The following is a 23,431-nucleotide window of genomic DNA, read 5'->3' as shown; positions in this document are numbered from 1 at the left end:
TGTCCATCCCCGGCATGTTATCCTATGTGTCCATCCCCGGCATGTTATCCTATGTGTCCATCCCCGGCATGTTATCCTATGTGTCCATCCCCGACATGTTATCCTATGTGTCCATCCCCAGCATGTTATCCTTTGTGACCATCCCCAGCTTGTTATCCTATGTGACCATACACACAAAGACTGGGATCAACGTTTTTTGGCTGGAAAAAAAAACAGAACTAGTGGGCTTCTAGAGGAGTTTTTTAGCTGAAAAAACACTCTAATGCTGAAAAAGACTGCAAAACAAGGTAAAAATCAGCAAACTGGCATTTTTGGACTTTTTTTGACCCCTGCAATTTTTTTTTTTGTAAAAAACCTCAAACGCTGAAAAACATCGCTAGATGCTAATGCAAAAACGCCAAAAAATAGCTGAAAAACTCAAGTTTTAACGTGACTTTACACAGCTTTCCCCGGCATGTTATCCTATGTGTCCATCCCCGGCATGTTATCCTACGTGTCCATCCCCGGCGTGTTATCCTATGTGTCCATCCCCGGCATGTTATCCTACGTGTCCATCCCCGGCGTGTTATCCTATGTGTCCATCCCATCTTTTATGTTTTCCTGGCATTTCGCTGTAATGGATGATTTTGTTGTTTATTTTTCCCCCTTTTATTTAAAGGCCAGTACTTCGTAGAACAGCCGGATGTGGTCCCTGCTGTGATGGGAGAAGATATCTCTATACCTTGTGTTGTTCATTATAGATCACCTGATATTGTAGATGAGATCATCTGGAGGCGAGGAACAAGCGACCTGTGTTCTGACAATCCTGAATTGTTAAGATGGACAATACAAAGTATCCCATGCAAGGATGGACGATGGACGGTGCAGAAATCTGAGGACGGCTTCTTCTTACACATCGAAAAAGTTACAGGTGATGACAGCCTGCAATACTGCTGTGAGGTGAAGATGAGAACAAGGGAAAGCAGAGAATCATCTGCACACGGCACCCAGGTAGTGGTAGCAGGTAAGATCATTTTAGATTTGAGCTTTGAAATACACATCAATTCTAGAAATCCCAATAAATGTTCTGGGTGATTTTAAATGATCCTGAGTTATTATTTAGTGACCTGATTTCCTTTGCCTTATTTGCCTAGATCAGTGTTTCTCAACCTTTTTTCAGTCAAGACACTCTTTAAAGTTACGGACAGTCTTGAGGCATCCTTTAAAGTTACGGACAGTCTTGAGGCATCCTTTAACGTTACGGACAGTCTTGAGGCACCCTTTAAAGTTAAGGACAGTCTTGAGGCACCCTTTAATATTATGGACAGTCTTGAGGCACCCTTTAAAGTTACGGACAGTCTTGAGGCACCCTTTAATATTATGGACAGTCTTGAGGCACCCTTTAAAGTTAAGGACAGTCTTGAGGCACCCTTTAAAGTTACGGACAGTCCTGAGGCACCCTTTAAAATTATGGACAGTCTTGAGGCACCCTTTAAAGTTACGGACAGTCCCGAGGCATGCTTTAAAATTATGGACAGTCTTGAGGCACCCTTTAAAATTATGGACAGTCCTGAGGCAGCCTTTAAAGTTACGGACAGTCCCGAGGCATGCTTTAAAATTATGGACAGTCTTGAGGCACCCTTTAAAATTATGGACAGTCCTGAGGCAGCCTTTAAAATTATGGACAGTCCCGAAACACCCTTTAAAATGATTGACAGTCTTGAGGCACTCTTTAAAATGATGGACCATCCCGAGGCACCCTTTAAAATTATGGACAGTCTTTAGCAGGGGCATACTGACGACTCATGGATCATGGATCATGGGGCCCCTGTGTCCTTGCCCAAACTCAAAAAAAGCCTATGAAAAAGGTACCAGGCAGGGGCAGACTGACAACTCATGGGGCCCCTGTCAAGGTCCTACCTTTCCTCAGGGCTTGTGCTGTTCCATGTGCTGGCATCCATCTTAGGTGTCTGCAAAGCATTGTGGGATCCTTTATGCTTTCAGCCCTCTGCGGCTCCTCCCCCAGGAGGTGCAGTTTATCACATTTAAGTCTGCTGTTTGCAGCTGTCCATTGCATTCGTGTCCTGTCTGTTGCCCAGCAGCAAGCTCCTGTTTAGCTACTCATTGCTTTCCTGGATACCGACTCGGCTTTGGCTAAGACTCCTCCTGGCTTCTGACCCCGGCTCTGGCGACGATTCTTCCTGGCTCCTGATCCCGGCTCTGGCGACGATTCTTCCTGGCTCCTGATCCCGGCTCTGGCGATGATTCTTCCTGGCTCCTGATCCCGGCTCTGGCGACGATTCTTCCTGGCTCCTGATCCCGGCTCTGGCGACGATTTCCGCTGTTGGACTTGCATAGACTCTTGTCTTATTTTTATATTAATAAACCTACCTTTAATTGCACCTTCTTGTGTGTCTGGCTCCTCGCTCCCTGACAGCCCCCGGGCAATAAGAGATCATGGGGCCCCTGTGTCCTTGCCCAAACTCAAAAAAGCCTATGAAAAAGGTACCAGGGGCATCTCGTGGGGCCCCCTACTGACCGGGTCCTCGGGCAGTGCCCGAGTTTGCAAATGGTCAGTCTGCCCCTGGTCTTTAGGCACTCTTTAAAATTATGGACAGTCCCGAGGCACCCTTTAAAATTATGGACAGTCTTGAGGCACCCTTCAAAATTATGGACAGTCTTGAGGCACTCTTCATAATTTTAAAGGGTGCCTCAAGACTCCATAATTTTAAAGGGTGCCTCAAGACTGTCCATAATTTTAGAGTCTTGAGGCACCCCATTCTAAAATGTGAAAAACTATTCTAATAGTTTTGTATAACGCAGCAACATCCACACATGTAGGACACCCAACATTAGAGGTGATTTATTCTTCCAAAGCAAATACACTTTTGCACACTGGTACTGACTAGTATTCCAATGTTTCTCCTCTCCTTCAGTTTTTCTCCATCACTGAGCTAATGTGACCCCAGCACTGACGGAGGGGGGCAGGGGAGGGTCAAACTAGGATGCTGTGCAGGTAGCTGACATCCTCCTTATCAACTGATGATGTCATTGGTTGTCAGGATGCCAGCAGCTTGAATGTCAAAATGTTGCACAATGAAAACCTGTTGCTTTGTGTAACTAAAAGGCAGGCTAGTTTCACCCGCTGGCTTGTATACAAGTTTTGGGCAATTTTTAGACATTTTGCCAAGGCACCCCTGAAGAAACCTCAAGGCACCCCAGGGTGCTTGGGCACCCTGGTTGAGAAAGGCTGGCTTAGAGATTGAAAGGGGCCATAAGTACTGTGTTGTCCTGAGTTGTCCACACAGACATTCCGATCGGGTCCACCTGCCTGTTTTTCAGGTGGACCCGATCAGAACCTCTACTCTCCTCTATGGAGTGGCCACCAACACCTGCCGACATCCGAACTGCCAAAAAGAGATGGCTGGTGATCCATTCCCCTAACGTCTGTCAGATAGGATGGCAGTCAGATGGAAACAGGCAGTCCATTTCCATCCAACCACCCATAGAGGACAGTGGGTTGTGTCTGGTCTGCTCAGCAGAGCGGACACGTACTTGTTATCCTCTTGATCCCCCACCTGATCCACCGCTCAGCAAGCAGATCTACTGACGGGTTCACCCCATGTGAAAGGGGCCTTCATCTTTCACAGAGCAGCAATCAATCAGTGCACTTGCCGGGTGTAACCTTTCAGCTGATGGGTATTTCATGCTCCAAGGAGAGGGATCTCACATGAGGCAGAGCTAACTTTACTCTAGAAGGGTTGGTTTTAACTTCATAGATAAAGATAACAAATGTCTTTCTACTGTAAAATGAAACATACATTTTGTTACACTGACAGCAGTTTCTATAGTACTATATGGCCCTCCAAATGATTGGGTTAAGAGGTTTCCAGTGAAGGGTACTTTTAAGACTACAGAACACAAAAACATTTTAGACAGTTGTGCACCAACATTGTGGTAATGGTTTGCTGAAGACCATTTTCTGGTCATGCATGTCTGTGCCCCTGTGCACAAAGCCAGCTCCATGAAGACATGGTTTGGCCAGTTGTGTGGTGGAACCTGCATAGAGCCCTGACCTCAAATCTACTTAAGCAAGCCACAGATGATTCAATTTTCTTTCCTGCAAATTGGTTGATTCCCCCAACAGTCAGTGTTGACGGGGGAATCCTTCATGCAGATCTATTGTTTTCTACTGACAGGGGGAGAATATAGTGGCTATAGCCGCTGGTAATAATCACGTGTAAAGATCAGACATGCTGGTTGTACCCAAGTTGTACAACAATTGATTTCAGTAACAATGGTTAGAATCTCTACCAGCACCTGCTGAAACGGCCAGGATTCAAACCATCTATGGCTGGCTTTAACCAACTTTTGCATTTTAGAGTGCCTTGAAAAAGTATTCATACTCCTTGAAATGTCCACGATTTGTCATGTTACAACCAAAAAACGTCAATGTATTTTATTGGGATTTGATGTGATAGACCAACACAAAGTGGCACATAATTGTGAAGTGGAAGGAAAATAAATGTGTTTCAAAATTTGTTACAAATCTGTGAAAAGTGTGGCGGCATTTGTATTCAGTCCCCCGGAGTCAATACTTTGTAGAACCACCTTTTGCTGCAATTCCAGCTGCAAGTCTTTTTGGGGATGTCTCTCCCAGCTTTGCACATCTAGAGAGGGACATTTCTGCCCATTCTTCTTTGCAGAACAGCTCAAGCTCTGTCAGACTGGATGGAGAACCTCTGCGAATGGCAATTTTTCAAATCTGTCCACAGATTCTCCATTGGATTTAGGTCTGGCCTGTGACTGGGCCATTCTAACACATGAATATGCTTTTATGTAAACCACTCCATTGTAGCTCTGGCTGGATGTTTCGGGTCCTTGTCCTACTGGAAGGTGAACCTCCGCCCCGGTCTCAAGTCTTTTGCAGACTCTAACAGCTTTTCTTCTAAGATTGGACAAACCAAAAAATATCGCATGGATGGGTAAAGCCCATTCCATGAGACAAGTGGTTAATTGGAATTGAAAACGAGACTTATATCAGGTTGTAATAAAAAACTATATTTATTCAGTATTAGTTAAATCATTTTTAGTAGGATTAGAAAAAGCAACACACAGTGTTCAGCAGCCACAACCACATATAGACATATACAATATATATTTAAAAACAATGTCAATTAAAGACGTCCGGACGTCAATAATGGTATATGTGTATATAAGTCTTGCAGGAGCTCAACCCAATTGGGTATATTACGTTTATCAATCAATAGATATTATTATTATACAGGACTTATATAGCGCCGACAGTTTGCTCAGCGCTTTACATTATGGAGGGAGACAATACAGTTCAATACAAGAGGGATTAGAGGGCCTGATTCTTGGAGCGTGCAATCTAGGAGGGAGGGGATAGTGGTACAAGAGGTAATTAGCTGTGGGGGATGGAGTGGTAGGAGGAGTGGAGGAGGTTAGTTGTTAGGTGAGGTCGGGTGTTAGGTGAGGGAGGGGTAGGCTTCCCTGAAGAGGAGGGTTTTCAGAGTGCGCCAAAAAGTGAGCAGAGTAGGTGAAAGCCTAATAGCTTGGGGTAGGGAGTTCCAGAGGATGGAAGAAGCCCTGGAGAAATCCTGGAGACGAGCATGGGAGGATGAGACAAGGGAGCTTGAGAGAAGGAGGTCTTGCAAGGAGCGGAGAGTACGGTTTGGGTGGTATTAAGAGATAAGGTCGGTGATGTAATTAGGGGCAGTGTTATGAATGGCTTTGTACGTCAGTGTTAGTGTTTTGAATTTTATCCGTTGGGCAAGGGGAAGCCAGTGGAGGGATTGGCAGAGAGGGGTGGCAGATACAGAGCGGTTAGTAAGGTGAATGAGTCTGGCAGCAGCATTCATGATAGACTGAAGAGGGGATAGCCTGCGATGAGGTAGGCCAGTGAGGAGGGAGTTACAATAGTCGAGGCGTGATATAATAAGGGAGTGAATGAGTTGCTTAGTGGTTTCCGAGGTTAGGAACGGTCGTATTTTGGAGATGTTGCGGAGGTGAAGTCTACATGAGTTTGTCAGTGATTGGACCTGGGGCTGAAAGGACAGCTTGGAGTCTAGGATTACACCTAGTACCCTGACGTGACGGGAGCTCTACAAGAGTTTCATGTACACATATACAGTTGTGGCCAAAATTATTCAACCCCCAATGCTGTAAAGGGGTTTAGGGACTATAGTGTACATTTGGAATTGTATTCAGAATCAAATCCTACAAGGACGTTGTAACTACCCAAATGCAACTAAAATGACATCAATTGTTTATGTAATACAGTAGTAAATGGTTCTTATGTGGTTTCTTCATTGCCACAATTATTCAACCCCTTAAAGACTACCACTCTGAAGAACAGAGGTTCATACAGGTGCTTTCCATCAGGTATTGAAAACACCTGTGGATGTCACCGAGCAGCAATCAAGCATAATAAGCACCAATTAGGCAGCTTTAAAATGACTGTGATACTCAGCTCCTTCTAGACATTTACTGGTGTGGTTACAAACATGGTGAAGGCAAGAGAATGGTCCAGGAAGACAAGAGAAGAGGTGATTTCTCTTCACAGGAAGGGCAATGGCTATAAGAAGATTGCAAAGATGTTAAACATACCAAGAGACACCTTAGGAAGCATCATTCGCAAATTCAAGGCAAAGGGCACTGTTGAAACGCTACCTGGTCGTGGCAGAAAGAAGATGCTGACTTCGACTGCTGTGCGCTACCTGAAGCGTAGAGTGGAGAGAAGTCCCCGTGTGACTGCTGAGGAACTGAGAAAAGATTTGTCAGATGTGGGTACAGAAGTTTCAGCCCAGACAATAAGACGCACACTGCGTAATGAAGGCCTCCGTGCCAGAACTCCCAGGCGTACCCCCTTGCTGTCTCCAAAGAATAAGAAGAGTCGACTGCAGTATGCCAAAAGCCATGTGGACAAACCACAAAAGTTGTGGGATAGTGTTCTGTGGACTGATGAAACAAAATTAGAACTGTTTGGGCCCATGGATCAACGCTATGTTTGGAGGAGGAAGAACAAGGCCTATGATGAAAAGAACACCTTGCCTACTGTGAAGCATGGTGGAGGGTCAATCATGCTTTGGGGCTGTTTTGCTTCTGCAGGTACAGGGAAGCTTCAGCGTGTGCAAGGTACCATGAATTCTCTTCAGTACCAGGAGATATTGGATGGAAACGTGATGCAGTCCGTCACACACCTGAGGCTTGGGAGACGTTGGACCTTTCAACAGGACAATGATCCCAAGCATACCTCCAAGTCCACTAGAGCATGGTTGCAGAGGAAAGGCTGGAACATTTTGGAGTGGCCATCGCAGTCACCAGACTTAAATCCGATTGAGAACCTCTGGTGGGACTTAAAGAAAGCAGTTGCAGTGCGCAAGCCTAAGAATGTGACTGAACTGGAGGCCTTTGCCCATGAAGAATGGGCGAAGATACCCGTAGATCGCTGCAAGACACTTGTGTCAAGCTATGCTTCACGTTTAAAAGCTGTTATAACTGTAAAAGGATGCTGTACTAAGTACTAAGATTGAATGTCACTTGGGGGTTGAATAAAACTGATAATGCTGTGAGCACAGAAAAGACATTTGTGGTTATTTCATTATAACTGTTATGTTATATTTGTCTGACCTACAAGTGCCTCTTTAATGTAAATGTAAGCAAGATGACTGAATGATCAAAAGCAATGTCAAACTGGCCAAAACACTCAATTTCAGTGGGGGTTGAATAATTTTGGCCACAACTGTATACACCCCTGGGCCCATCTCATTACAATAGTAGGTGCATGGATGAATAGAAACAAGAGAGTTGAGATCTCAGGATACGTAACCACGAAACAGAAAAAGCAAAACAACCATAGTGGACATGGTCAGTAAGTAGTGGTTACTACTAGTACTAGTAAGTAGTCAAAGCAATTCACCATACAGGTGTCCACACTTTGCATCTTGAATTTCATAATTCCCTCTTAAGGAGCAATAGATGATTTGGTGGCTGTATGTCGATACCAATAAGTTCACTACATCCTGCTGCCTAATTGGAAATCTTTCCCTCTTGTTCCTTTGATATGATTGAAAGGCTTTTTATTCACCGTTACATGTGGCATACTATATTACAGCTGATTTTGGGACTTGGAATTGCTTTGACTAGTCCACTACTTACTGACCACATCCATTATTTTTTTTTGCTTTTTCTGTTTCGTGGTTACGTATCCTGAGATCTCAAGCCTCTGCAAGACTTATATACACATATACCATTATTGACGTCTTTAATTGACATTGTTTTTAAATATATATTGTATATGTCTATATGTGGTTGTGGTTGCTGAATACTGTGTGTTACTTTTTTTGATGCTACTGAAAATGATTTTGCTAATACTGAATAAATATAGGTTTTTATTACAACCTGATACCAGTCTTGTTTGCTGTCCAATTAACCACTTGTCTCATGGAATGGGCTTTACCCATCCATGCGATATTTTTTGGTTTGGTTTATGGTTTAGACGGCAACACTTTTAAAGTGAGGATGCAATCAGTAAATGTTCCTATTATTCCCTTCTTTTTTCTGTTATAAATTTCTGCTAAGATTTCCCTGTATTTGGCTCCATCTATCTTCTCATCAACTCTGACTAGCCTCCCTGTCCCTACTGAAGAAAAGAGTCCTCACAACATGATGCTGCCACCACCATGTTTCACAGTGGGGATGGTGTGTTCAGGGTGATGTGCAGTGCTAGTTTTTCACCACATAGCGTTTTGCTTTTAGGCCAGAAAGTTAAATTTTAGTCTCATCTGACCAGAGCCCCTTCTTCCACATGTTTGCTGTGTCCTCCACATGGCTTCTCGCATACTGCAAATGGGACTTCTTATGGCTTTCTTTCAACAATGGCTTTCTTCTTGCCACTCTTCCATAAAGACCAGATTTGTGGAGTGCACGACTAATAGTTGTCCTGTGGACAGATTCTCCCACCTGACCACCTTTATTGTTAGCTGTAAACAGCAAGCACATACGGGAAAAATAAAAACGCTCAATTTCAGGAGAGGTAATATGAGATCCATCAAATCCTGGACTCCAAGATTTCCAGTGGAAAGTTTTGATATCTTATTGATTGGAAGGGCTTCAGCCCTGAAGAAAGATCCAGGTTTTTGTATTGCATGCATCAGCTCCTCTTTTAGTAAAGAGATTCCATTTCTAATGGAAACCAGGACCTCCACTAGTGGGGAGGCACCCTATAAAGAGAACTAATATCACCATCACCTCATTCCCAAGTCTTTTCTCTAGTGTATGGCTGCCAGTGCTTCTGAGTTCCATTTGGAGTGCTGGCACCACAGTCAATCAGATTTTGAGCGACATCCTAAAGAACCGGGCAATGCATTGCTAAAATGTGCATTGAAATGAAATACATTGCTATGCCTAAGCAGGGGCGGACTGACCATTTGGAAACTCGGGCACTACCCGAGGGCTCGGGGTCAGTAGAGGGCCCCATGAGATGCCCCTGGAACCTTTTTCATAGGCTTTTTTGAGTTTGGGCAATGACACAGGGGACCCATGATCCCCTATTGCCCGGGGGCCCCATGAGTTGTCAGTCCACCCCTGTGCCTAAGCTAAGTTTCCTGCTTCTCCAGTGTCTGCTCTAGTTTTCCCTATACTAGTGAATGCGACCTATGTGCACTCCAGCAACCTCTGCACTCCTCTGCTTCAAACAACTCCTGGTCTCCTGTGCTTCCAGAGACACCGTGACCCCCTGAACACTCTTTTAACCCTCCTGTGTCCCCAGAACACCAATACTCCCTTCCTATACCTACAATGTGCTCCTGTGAACTTCTGTGATCCCATTGTCTCTAGTGACTTCTGTGACACCTGTACCCCCACTGACTACAGCACTCCAGTGCCCTCTTTGACCTTTGTGCTCTCCTGGCCATTTTCAGACCCTTATCTGAAGATGGACAAAATGTAGTAAATCAAGGGTCACCCCCATGTGCCTAAATAGGGTTCGATTCCAAGTCAGGATCTGCAGACTTTGTACAAAATTTGATATCCTGCCATCAGTAGCACTAGGCACGTTCACTCAACCTTACTCCTTATTATTCCATGCACAATACAAAACAAAAACATTTTGGATAGACTTTTACTTTAGTTTGCTAAACAAAATGTACAGCATGGCAGTTTTGCTAGTTTTGTGTGGTTTGACCACTGGATTAGAAGCTCAAATCTTCCTATAAAATGAATGCCAAAAGGTAAAACCTGCATTTGTGCACCAAATATTTTTCTGCAATGCAGCTCATTACATATTTTCTTTCTTTTTTCAGATCCGACTCAGAACGATCCCGAGTTCACTGTCACTCAGTCTGGAATAATATTGTCTAATGAAGGAGATTCTGTCACCATCAACTGCTCATACACCATCCCACCGAAAGAAAACTTTCTGTGGAGTGGTGTTTTCTGGAGAGTGGGCAGCCCAACAGGACCCTACGCCTATCACCCCTCTGATCTGATGATTGATCCCAATTACAGAGGAAGAACTCAGCTGAAAGGATTGGCTGATCTCCAGATAAACGGGTTCCGAGATAAAGATAACACCACCTATTACTGCTTTGTGATGCTGAAATTTTGTATTGGAACAAGCAAGGAAAACTCAGTTCTGAAATACGGGAGTGGGCAGCAATTCAAAATAAATGTAAAAAATACCATCCACACAGGTACAAATCACCTTATCTTTTCCATTTTTATTAATCGTGCAAACATTTTTATACATTAGAGGGCTTAAAATAGAATTCTACTTAAAAAAAAAATATCAAAAAGCAAGGCAGCATGCATCTTGATTGACTTTCACCAGATAGGATTGTCCTCATCACCATGGGGACAAGGTGCTTTGCCAGGGTGGCTCCCCCCATGGCATGATACCAGGCCTGGACTGGCCATAGAGCACATCGGGCATTTGCCTGGTGGGCTGGGGCTGCCTAGATTGGAGAGGCGGCCAGGAGGCACATAGAGGACCGTGCATTTCTCGGTTCCTGTATGTTCTGCCCAGCAGCCTATCCTATTCATCTCTTGCAGGTTGCATGCCCTGGGCTCCTGTATGCTCCCCCCATGGCTGCCCCCCCCCCCATCTCCCGGAGCACTGAGAGGGATCTGTTAGCATATGCCGTCCCCAGTGCTGACAGTTCCCCGTCCACCACAGATGGGAGAGGAGAAAGAAAGATGACCCTCCTACTCCCGCCCTCTCCTCCTGTGTCTGCCCCACCAGAGTCTCTCTCTCTCTCCTTCTCTTTCCTTCTCTCCCCCCCCTCTCTCTCACCCCCTCTCTCACATCCTCTCTCTCTCTCACTCCCTCTCCCTCTCTCTCTCCCCCCCTCTCTCTCCCCTCTCTCCCCCCTCCCCCTCTCTCTCCCCTCTCTCCCCCTCCCCCTCTCTCTCCCCCTCTCCCCCTCTCTACCCCTCTCTCTCTCCCGCTCTCTCTCTCCCCTCTCCCCCCTCACTCTCTCCCCCCTCTCTATCCCCCCCTCTCTCTCTCTCTCTCCTCTCCCCCCTCACTCTCTCCCCCTCCCTCTCTCCCTCCCTCTCTCTCTCCCCCTCTCTCCCTCCCTCTCTCCCTCCCTCTCTCTCCCCCCCTCTCCCTCTCTCTCCCCCCCTCTCCCTCTCTCTCCCTCCCTCTCTCTCTCCCCAGCCCTGACCTACAATAATCCTCTGACACAGCCCAGGCCCCAGGCTTATATTCAGCCTTCCTAGCTGACCCTAGCTACCTAGAAGGGTGCTCCACAAAAATCAAAATATTAACAGAATTATCAAAGAATTATAGGCCCATAAGGTTTAGCAAAGTTTACACAATGTATCCAAAACTGATGAAATAACAGAGCAAGGTGTTAAAGTATACAACCCATTATAGGAATTTTTTTTTCCTCTTGGGTTTTTTGGGTTTAGGTCAATGTTCCTAAACTTTTATATCACCCTCCACTTTTCAGGTGCATTAAAACAAAACATATGCAAAGTATTACAGTTTGTTTTCTTCATAAAGCAACAACAGCCTTAGTAGAAAAGTAGGTCCCTTTCCAACATGCTGTAAAGAAGGATCCTTGCTCACTCTGTGGAAAAGTGGTCTCTCTGCCGAGATCCAGTCCAACCCTGCTGAGCCAGAGCTAGAGCTCTCCAATTAGCAAAGTACACGGCTCCAAAAAATTAAAGGAACACTTTGAAAACACATCAGATCTCAATGGGGAAAAAAATCTCCTGCTGGATCTCTATATTGATACGGATGGGGTAATGTGTTAGGAATGTAAGGATGCCCCATTGTTTGATGGAAATAAAATTGATCGACCTACAGAGGACTGAATTCAAAGACACCCCGAAAATCAAAGTGAAAAAATGATGCAGCAGGCTAGTCCATTTTGCTGAAATTTCATTGCAGCAACTCAGAATGGTCCTCAGTAGTTTGTATGGCCCCCACGTGCTTGTATGCATGCCTGACAACATCGGGGGAGGCTCCTAATGAGACGATGGATGGTGTCCTGGGGGATTTCCTCCCAGATCTGGACCAGGGCATCACTGAGCTCTTGGACAGTCTGGGGTGCAACCTGGCGGTGTCGGGTGGACTGAAACATGATATCTTAGAGGTGTTCTATTGGATTTATCCAGATTGGTCAGGTGAACATGGGGGCAAGTCAATGGTATCAATTCCTTCATCCTCCAGGAACTGCCTGCATACTCTCCCCACATGAGGCCGGGCATTGTCATGCAAGAGGAGGAACCCAGGAACCACTGCACCAGCAAAGGGTCTGAGAATTGGTCCAAGGATTTCATTCTGATACCTAATGGCAGTCAGGGTGCCATTGTCTAGCCTGTAAAGGTCTGTGCGTCCCTCCATGGATATGCCTCCCCAGACCATCACTGACCCACCACCAAAACAGTCATGCTGAATGAGGTTAAAGGCAGCATAATATTCTCCATGGCTTCTCCAGACCCTTTCACGTCTGTCACATGTGCTCAGGGTGAATCTGCTCTCATCTGTGAAAAGCACAGGGCGCCAGTGGCGGACCTTCCAATTCTGGTGTTCAATGGTGAATGTCAATTGAGTTCTATGGTGTCGGGCAGTGAGCACAGGGCCCGCTAGAGGACATTGGGCCCTCAGGCCACCCTCATGAGGTCTAACTGATCGTGTAGTCAGAGATATTCACACCAGTGGCCTGCTGGAGGTCATTTTGTAGGGCTCTGGCAGTGCTCATCCTGTTCCTTCTTCAACAAAAGGACCTTCTATGGCCCTGTCCAGCTCTCCTAGAGTAACTGACTGTCTCCTGGAATCTCCTCCATGCTTTTGAGACTGTGCTGGGAGACATAGCAAACCTTCTGGTAATGGCATGTATTGATGTGCCATCCTGGAGGAGTTGGACTGCCTGTGCTACCTCTGTAGGGTCCAGGTATCACCTCATGCTACCAGTAGTGACACTGACCCTAGCCAAATGCAAAACTAGTGAAAAGATGAGTAGGGAAAAAAATGTCAGTGGCCTCCACCTGTAAAACCATTCCTGTTTTGGGGGTCGTCTCATTGTCACCCATCTAGTGCACCTGTTGTTAATTTCATTAACACCAAAGCAGCTGAAACTGATTAACAACCCCCTCTGCTACTTACCTGACCAGATCAATATCCCAGGAGTTTCATTGACTTGATGCTAGACTCTGATTATAAAGTGCCCCTTTAATGTTTTTGAGTAGTGTATATGCTACCTACTGATAAGAGAGCTCTAGTTCAAACTCAGCAAGGGGCGTGTTTGACCACTGCAGAAAGACCACTGCTTCTACAGCATGCGGGCAGGAGTCTTTTCTACTCCAGCTGTGGCTGCTTTCTAAAGAAAACAAACTTTGCATACATTTTTTGTTTTTAAATCCAAATAAATTTTATTGTCAAAGAAAATTAAAAATGGGAGCAATGCTTTCAGGATCTTGAAGAAATGAAGATACAATCAGCATAGTATACAGTGGTAACCCTTGGATGCGCAGATCCAGTGACATATGAAAACCAGAAGCATTAAACAGACATTGAAATATAAGGAGCCATAACTACCTTGACAATACATAACATAGAAACCATGAATAAATGAATAGGGGGAACCTGTGAAAAGGTCTATGGGTATAGGCAATCACTTCCTGAGGGATATATGGCGTTATCTGCATTAGAGTAGGGTATCACACCTGCAAGAGCCTGTCTACTAACAACTGAGAAGGGGCAAGCCCAGGAACATCTAGCCAGCCTTGCCACACATTCTGAAATTTACGGTGGGCATTGCGGTGTTGCTACGTGAGTTTTTCTCATAGGAGTAGAGAATTGACATAGTCTATCCATTGCTTTTTAGTTGGTGGGACAGAAGACAGCCATTGCCTAGCAATTAATTTTCTAGCCAGATATAGTAGCCTAGAAACCATGGTATACGTCCCAGGTTGTAGTCTCCTGATCCAAAGCACCCAACTGACAAGTAAAGGGATCCTGGGAAACAGTATATTGTGATACTAGGGAAATGGTCTGAAGGCCCTCCTTCCAGTACCTGTACAGTTTTACATATGCCAAAGCATATGGATAAAGTAACCCTGGTGCACCCTGCATCTCGGGCAGTCAGGGGAGTCTCTCCTGCCCCACCGGTGCAGTTTCACAGGGGTCCTATAAGCCCGATGGAGAATAAATAATTGTGATAATTTGTGTGAGGGAGAGAGAGAGATTACCGGTATAGACTCCAGGGCAGCACCCCAGTCATCTCCAACAATCTCCCCAATATCTTGAGTCAATGGAGACTAGCGTGACCCTGCACAGTAGCCAATAATTGTGAATAGATACGAGAAACCATGCCTTTTTATGTGTTGCCTGAGTAACATCTTTAACCACTTGAGCACCTGAGGATTTACCCCCCTTAATGACCAGGCCTCTTTTTGCTACTCGGCGCTGCACTAATTCAACTGATAATTGCGCGGTCATGCAATGCTGCACCCAAACGAAATTTACGTCCTTTTTTTCACACAAATAGAGCTTTCTTTTGGTGGTATTTGATCACCTGTGCGCTTTTTATTTTTCACGCTATAAACAAAAAAAGGCCAAAAATTTTGAAGAAAAACAATATTTTTTACTTTCAGCTATAAACAATATATAGTAAACTCAAAGTTGGTTATAAATTTAGGCCAAAATGTATTCTGCTACATGGTTTTGGTAAAAAAAATCCCAATAAGTGTATATTGATTGCTTTGTGTGGAAGTTATAGCGTCTACAAACTATGGTATAGATACTGCAATTTACGCCATTTTTCTGCTATACAGCGCTGCGCTAGTTTAACGGACAATTGCGCGGTCATGCAATACGGTACATAAATGAAATTTACATCCTTTTTTTCCCCACAAATTGAGCTTTCTTTCGGTGGTATTTGTGCGGTTTTTATTTTTTGCGCTATAAAAAAAAGGCTGACAATTTTGAGGAAAAAAAAAAACAGTATTTTGGACTTTTTGCTATAAAACATGTCCAGTAAAAAAAAAATGCAAAAATCAAATTTAGTCATAAATTTCTGCCAAAATGCATTCTGCGACATGTCTTTGCTAAAAAAAAAACCCAATACGTGTAAATTAATTGGTTTACGTAAAAGTTATAGAGTTTACAAATGGCGAGAAAGATACTGGGATTTTTAATTTTTATTTATACTAATAATGGCGCCGATCAGCGACTTTTGGCGGCAATCAGCGACATATGGCGGCAACCAGCGACTTATGGCAGGACTGCGGGACAGCGGCGGACATTTTGACACTGGGTGGGAACTGACTTGGGGTCACTGACATCCCCAGTGACACCAATACAGTGATCAGTGAAAAAAAACCACTGACACTGTACTAATGTCACTGGGGAGGAAGGGGTTAACATTTTTAGAATTTGCAGTGTAAGGGGAGTGTTTTACTAGGGGGTGGGGGGGTGTACTGGACGGGGGAGGGAGGGGGGAGCTGATCGAGGGAGAGAAACTCTGCAGCTTCTCACAAGCTGTCAGAGAACTGACACAGAACAGGGCTGTGTGTAAACAATGCAGCCCTGCTCTGTGTTAGCGATCACCGGCAATTGCGGGAAAACGGCCGGTAAAAACCAGTCGTGGCCCGTCGGCTGACACCCGCTGCTGACACCCGCGGGACAGGTAGGGCGGGCACGCGCCTCTCGCGCGCCCCCTACCTGTTTTGAAGGCAGCCGTTTTAAAACGTGCTTTTGCCTAAGAGTGCCGCCCTGCCACCGTTTATATGCGGTGGCTGGGCGGCAAGTGGTTAAGCAGAGTGGATTCTGTCAATGTGAGAAGAAGAGATCGGGCCTGTAAAGCATGGCGTATCTGGAGGTACTGGTAAAATTGCTTATGGTTTAGTGCAAATTCAGTTTCTAGTTGTGAAAAGGACTTCAGTATATCCCCAGAATACAGCTGAGCTACAAATCTCAAGCCCCCCTCCCTCCAAAAAAAACCTCTAACCTTAAATAATTCTGCATAGTTAGTGTTATGCCATATTGGGTACTAGGGAGACACCCAGTGACATGAAAAGACGCTTTCACCACACGCCACACTCGCATTAGTAGATCTACGGTGGGAGCTGGAGGTGGAAGGACTGGCAGAACCATCTCAAGGTGAGAGAGAGCCGAGAGAGTGGGATCAGGAAGGGGAATTAGGCCCATAATAGGATCTTCAATATCAAGTAAATCCCAGCCAGCTAGGTGCTGCATTTCAGCCGCCAGGAAATATAGCCTGGGATCAGGAACCCTCCTAAATCCTTGCCATATTGTAACTTTATCCTAGTCGTCTGTTTTTTCCAAATAAGGCTCCTGTGCTAAGTTTTTACAGTACGCGATAAAACCATTTTTTAGGAATCCATACTGGAGAATTGTGAAATACATAGAGAAGTTGTGAGGCCCATACCATTTTCATTAACCTCCTTGGCGGTATTCCCGAGTGTAGCTCGGGGTAACATTTCAGTACCACAAACGGTAACCCCGAGCTACACTCGGGAATACCATGCGGCACTGCTCCGGCATTTGTTCTTCACTTATCTTACCCTGCTCCCACGATGTGTCCCCTGCAGCGTCCCCGGCCATCTCCTCCGGCCGATGCCGGCATCCGGCTTCTGTGTCCTGTCAATGTGACGTCGGGACGTACGGGCGCCGCTGGCGGCGGGAAATTTAAAAATTTTAAAAAATGTCTTTTTTTTTTTTACATAGTAAAACATTGCTGTCTCAACCAATTTCACATACATTTTGTCCCTAATGCTTTGTCCTGCGCCTTGCCTGCATTTTGTCTGTTCTTTCTGCATGGAAACTGAGAAATGTCCATGGCATCCAAAAAGTGTCCCTTTAGGTCAGACGCGGTTTTAGACCGGCTAGAGAACAGCGATAGTAAATCAGAACTACTTGCAGAATTGAGTGATAATGATTTGTGGGGAAATTCGTCATCAGACACTGAAAACGATTTTGCGACTTTGCTCAGCAATGTGCGAACTTGGCGCTATATTTCAAATTTCAGTGTTTTTGGTTTGATTATATTATTGAATTATATGTATTATTATTATATTATTATTTTTTATGATTATTTATTAAATTATAATTTATGATTTCGTGTTTCAAATTTTATCATACCCGGGATGTTTACTAGACTCTTGTTCGGACAGATTTCAGTGAGTTATTCCTAAGAATTACAGGCCTACAATAAAAAAACTACATATTTCCATGCAAAAAAATGGTAGCGCTTTCAGCACCAGAAATCGGAAAGAATCAGACCGCCAAGGAGGTTAAATTTACCTTGCCCACAACTGAGAGAGGACGTTTACACGAGCTGTTACACTTCAATTTATGCTTTTGGAGCAGAGGTAGAAGATTGAGGTTTAAATATTGTTTTGGATTAGGTGAGACCACCACTCCCAGGTACCTAAATGAAGTTACTACTTGATTCTGCTGTGTGCAAACCGGAAGGGGGAGGTCTACAGGGTGCAAAGGCATTAAGACCGATTTATGCCAGTTAATTTTAAATCCTGACAAACCGCCAAAATGATCTATTAGAGACATAACAGGATGTAAGGATGTAGAGGTATCACCCAAATACAATAGCGTGTCATCTGCATAAAGGGATATTTTTTCAGTGAGAATTCTTCTATTGAAACCCACAATGTCCGGGGATTTCCACACTAGGATTGCCAAGGGTTCCAACGCCAAGGTGAACAGCGGGGGTGAAAGAGGACACCCCTGCCTTGTCCCCCTCTTAAGCTGAAATGAGTCTGAGAGATCCCCATTAATGCGTATACAGCACTAGGGGCCGCATATAAGATGCGCACCCACTTGATAAACTTTGATACACCTAGAATGAATTTAGGTGATTTAAACTAAAAAATTCAATTGGGTTTTATAGGAGTTACCTCCATAGCACAAATCTGGTGTTTCTGGCTAACCAAAAGCCACATCTCCAACATCTTCAGTAGAATATTATGAGCATGTATGGTAGCACTGTGATTTGGTTTCAAATGTTTGCAATATATAAAGTAGTTTCATGAGATAATTAATTCACAGGATGTAAAATGGTAATCAAAGAAGAATCCATTTTAATTATTACATAGTGATCAATACCCAAATCCCACTTTTTTATTGGAATTTTGAATATCATGGGGGTAGATTTTTATGGCTGCCTGTGTTTCCATCATTTCCCTTCATTTGCTGTTCGGCTTGAAACCCATGCAATCAACAAGATGGAGACACACACAGCAACAAAAGCATGACCGAAATTCTAACGCTATCCCAAATTTCTGAAAAGAAAATGTCCGTAGTGGGGCATTAACCCCCCTGGAGGTATTCCTGAGTGTAGCTCAGGGTTAGCTTTCAGTACCAGAAGTGTTAACCCCGAGCTACACTCGGGAATACACTACAGCACTGCTCCCGGATCCCTCTTGCACTTACCTTGTCCTGCGCTACCGTGATGTCCCCCCTGCAGTGTCCCCGGCCATCTCCTTCAGCCGATGCCGGCATACGTCTTCCGGGTTCCAGTTCCTGCGAGTGTTGGGACGTACGGGGGACGGAACCGGCAAGAAATTCACAAATTTTAAAAAAGACATTCACTCAATACACTAAAATCTGATAGTACTACATTGCTGTATCAAACCATTTCACATACATTTTGTCCCGAGTGCTTTGTCCGGCGCCCTGCCTGCATTTTTACGGTTCTTTCTGCCTGGAAACTGAGAAACGTCCATGGCGTTCAAAAAGCGTCCCTTTAGGTCAAAAGCGGTTTTAGACCAGCTAGAGAACAGCGATAGTAAATCAGAACCACTTGCAGAATTGAGTGATAATGATTCGTGGGGGAAATTCGTCATCAGACACTGAAAACGATTCTGCGACTGAGCTCAGCGATGTGCGAACTTGGCGCTATATTTAAAATTTCAGTGTTTTTGGTTTGATTACATTATTGAATTAAATGTATTATCATTATATTATTATTTATGATTATTTATTATATTATAATTTATGATTTTGTGTTTCAAATTTTATCATACCCGGGATGTTTACTAGACTCTTGTTTGGACAGATTTCAGTGAGTTATTCCTAAGAATTACAGCCCTACAATAAAAAACTACATATTTCCATGCAAAAAAAGTACCGCTTTGAGCACAAAAATATTGACATAATCAGACCGCTAGGGAGGTTAATGGTTCACTTAAAATTATGTGAATTGTTGAATTAGTGATCATTGTACTCTAATAATTATTTTCTGTCATTACAGGTCAGCAAATTGTATTACTTGCAGCTTATTTTGGGATCAAAACCGTTTTGCTTGTACTGGGTATTATACTGTGTGCCATCTACGTGAAGAGAAAGTGAAGACAACAATGCCCATTCTGAACTGATAAAACTGATAAGACACCTGAAAAGACAGCTTTGAATTGCCAATTTGAGGTGACAGGGTCTCCACATTCTGTTCCCGGAAAGTCTCTTTAAAATATCAAAATGTGAAGCCCCTCCATTGTTATTGGGTGGTGTGTGGTTGGTGCCCCCCTTTCTGAGCCTTTTAGATGGAAACTGTAGCACCTTGGTGGCTGAAAAGAAATCTAAAAATATCTGTCATGATATGGTCACCCATCCATACTACTCCTCCATTAACAGTCTGTATTTGGCTAGTTATCTCTAGTAAAGTGAACAGGTTGGCACATTACCCCTCTATTTATCTTCTTAAATTCAAAATCACTCTGCCATCAAATAACTGTGTGTGGGTGTAGCAGGGATGCTGTGTTGGAGGTGGTTGGTGGAGAGTAGTAGTAGGGCTGTGGATAGGGAGGTAGCACCAGTCCTTCTGTATGGGGCCCAGACCAGTAGGAGGGGGCCCAGGCAGCTGGGTGAGTTGGATGTGGGCAGGGAGGGTGAAATATTTCACATTTACCAACCCCTTCCTTTCCTGAATGAATGCAATGAGTGATCGGTACCAATCATTCACTGTGTTCATTCATAACTAAAGCATGGTAACCTCTGTTTTCCTTTGGGGGGGGGCTGTCAGTTTGTCTGTATGGGGCCCTGTGGTTTCTAACAGCAGCCCTGAGTAGTAGCCACTAGAATGGTGAGAGGCTCGGATACCGTGTCCTGTGATCTTCTCCCCACCATTAGGAACAGGGAGCATGAGACCCGGATGGACAGAAGGATGGAATGCACAATGGTAGTTCATAAGGATTGCCTTCCCAATCAGCTGTTTTTGTTGATTTCCTGTTCTGAGTGCCCCTCTAAAATTGTTTCCCCCAATAAAGCGTTTTGATCTATCCAATATAGAAAATGTACTAGAGGTGGCGGCAGATTTTAAAACCTGAAAAATGGCAGTTCAAATCCACAGCAAAGTCACCTTATATAAACACACAGCTAGAAGGAAATGGTTTAAGTGCTCACCAATTAATATACAGTATGTCATTTTATATGCTTGTGCTATTTAACTAGATTCTAGTAGATATGCAACAGCCATTTGATATACTGTATATTTATGAGCATATTTTATGTCTGCATATCTATATACAGTATATATACTGTATATATAATCAGATTCTTAAAAATAACATCATAATTTATATATATATAATGATATCATTTTTAAGAATCTGATTATTCAAATAGTTTCCCCCAATAAAGTGTTTTGGTCTATCCAATATAGAAAATGTACTAGAGGTGGCGGCAGATTTTAAAACCTGAAAAATGGGAATTCAAATCCACAGCAAAGTCACCTTATATAAACACACAGCGAGAAGGAAATGGTTTAAGTGCTCACCAATTAAAATATATTATAATCTTCATTAAATTAGATAAAGCTAAATTGTGATAAAAATGATACCAGGACCCGTGTTATCGCTTGACGTTATTTAATAAAGGGTAAGATGTAATTTAACATCGGAGTTAGAGATGAGCGAATCGAACATGACGAAGTGGAATTCGTTCTGAAGATTTGGAAAAATTCGATTTGCGACGAATCCGAAGATTAGCAAACTTCGGATGCACGAATCGAATTTTCCCAAAAATGGCGGCGACATGTGTGGCGACGGAGCGGGGATCTCTGGGAAGGCGCGCAGACAAGGCGCGCTGACCCATAATGCATTCATTCATGACATGTGATCGCATTAGCCAATCAGCAGCCAGCCAGCCAGCACTGTGTAATGGTGGAGCTATAAATCGCGGCCATCTTAGAATTCTCCATTAGCCTCCGGTCATTCAAGAGAGACAGACCTGTGTGTATTAAGGGACAGAGTTAGGGCCACAGAGACTTTAGGGCCACAGAATCATTACTCAGGGACACAGAATCGTTACTCAGGGACACACAATCGTTACTCAGGGACACAGAATCGTTACTCAGGGACACACAATCGTTACTCAGGGACACACAATCGTTACTCAGGGCCACAACTATCAAAGAATCGAAAATTTAAAGTGACATACACCCTTTTTTTTTTTTGGTGGCTGTCGTGCACAGTTGGTGCTGCAGTTTGCCGATTGTGCAAAATAAACTGACTTTCTGCTTCACAACCACTATTGTACATTCAAAGAGTTAAATCCATTTACACGCCGGCTGGCGGTAATATTTTTTGGGTGATTAGTGCATTCCAGTGACACAAACGTACAGTTTCCAGCCAACGGCAAGCTGCAATTGACCGATTGTGTACAATAAACTGACTTTCTGCTTCACAACCACTATTGTACGTTCAAAGAGTTAGATCCATTTACACGCCGGCTGGCGGTAATATTTTTTGGGTGATTAGTGCATTCCAGTGACATAAACGTACAGTTTCCAGCCAACGGCAAGCTGCAATTGACCGATTGTGCTAAATAAACTGACTTTCTGCTTCACAACCACTATTGTACGTTCAAAGAGTTAGATCCATTTACACGCCGGGTGGCGGTAATATTTTTTGGGTGATTAGTGCATTCCAGTGACATAAACGTACAGTTTCCAGCCAACGGCAAGCTGCAATTGACCGATTGTGCTAAATAAACTGACTTTCTGCTTCACAACCACTATTGTACGTTCAAAGAGTTAAATCCATTTACACGCCGGCTGGCGGTAATATTTTTTGGGTGATTAGTGCATTCCAGTGACATAAACGTACAGTTTCCAGCCAACGGCAAGCTGCAATTGACCGATTGTGTACAATAAACTGACTTTCTGCTTCACAACCACTATTGTACGTTCAAAGAGTTAGATCCATTTACACGCTGGGTGGCGGTAATATTTTTTGGGTGATTAGTGCATTCCAGTGACATAAACGTACAGTTTCCAGCCAACGGCAAGCTGCAATTGACCGATTGTGCTAAATAAACTGACTTTCTGCTTCACAACCACTATTGTACGTTCAAAGAGTTAAATCCATTTACACGCCGGCTGGCGGTAATATTTTTTGGGTGATTAGTGCATTCCAGTGACATAAACGTACAGTTTACAGCCAACGGCAAGCTGCAATTGACCGATTGTGCTAAATAAACTGACTTTCTGCTTCACAACCACTATTGTACGTTCAAAGAGTTAAATCCAGTTTTATTTTTGGGGTGCTTATTGAATTAAAGAGTATGTCAGACAACACGCAGAGGAGTGGCAGAGGAGGCAATGTTTCAGGAGCGAGCAGACGTGGCAGCAGAGGAAGGGGTCGAGGCAGCACTAGTCGCAGCCAGAGGCCAGTGCTCCCGGTGTCATCCAGCGGTCGTGTCTCCACCGACAACCCTGCCGTCATCGATTGGTTGACTCGGTCGTCTTCCTCTTCCCAGGTCACCTCTGACACCTACAGCCAACGGTCGGTGGGTACGTCAGACACAACCGTTAGTTGGCATGGCCCGGGAGCAAGCCCACTGAAATCACGTGTCCTCTACCTGCCCCTGTCCTTTGGTGTTCCCTCACCAAGCGAAGTATCGCATGCTGTGGGCTCAGCCCCACTGTACAGTGAGGAAGAG

At 44.2% G+C, this 23,431-nt stretch overlaps 1 protein-coding gene across 1 annotated transcript; it reads left to right on the top strand.

Annotated features, from left to right (window-relative positions):
• Positions 1-651: 651 nt before the first annotated feature.
• Positions 652-19,843, top strand: LOC149453968 (protein turtle-like; the record flags this gene model as incomplete). Its single annotated transcript, XM_089688003.1, has 4 exons — positions 652-1,003; positions 10,305-10,694; positions 12,628-12,636; positions 19,746-19,843. Coding segments are annotated over 4 exons (849 nt in total), but the record flags the coding sequence as incomplete, so codon positions are not given.
• Between the last annotated feature and the right edge of the window lie 3,588 nt (positions 19,844-23,431).

This window comes from Staurois parvus, unplaced genomic scaffold (genome assembly GCF_062004578.1).
Source record: "Staurois parvus isolate SC_StPar_1 unplaced genomic scaffold, SC_StPar_1.0 ptg000444l, whole genome shotgun sequence".
NCBI classification, from domain to species: domain Eukaryota; kingdom Metazoa; phylum Chordata; class Amphibia; order Anura; family Ranidae; genus Staurois; species Staurois parvus.
Note: the sequence above shows the minus strand (reverse complement) of the source record. Positions and strands in the feature narration are given on the sequence as shown.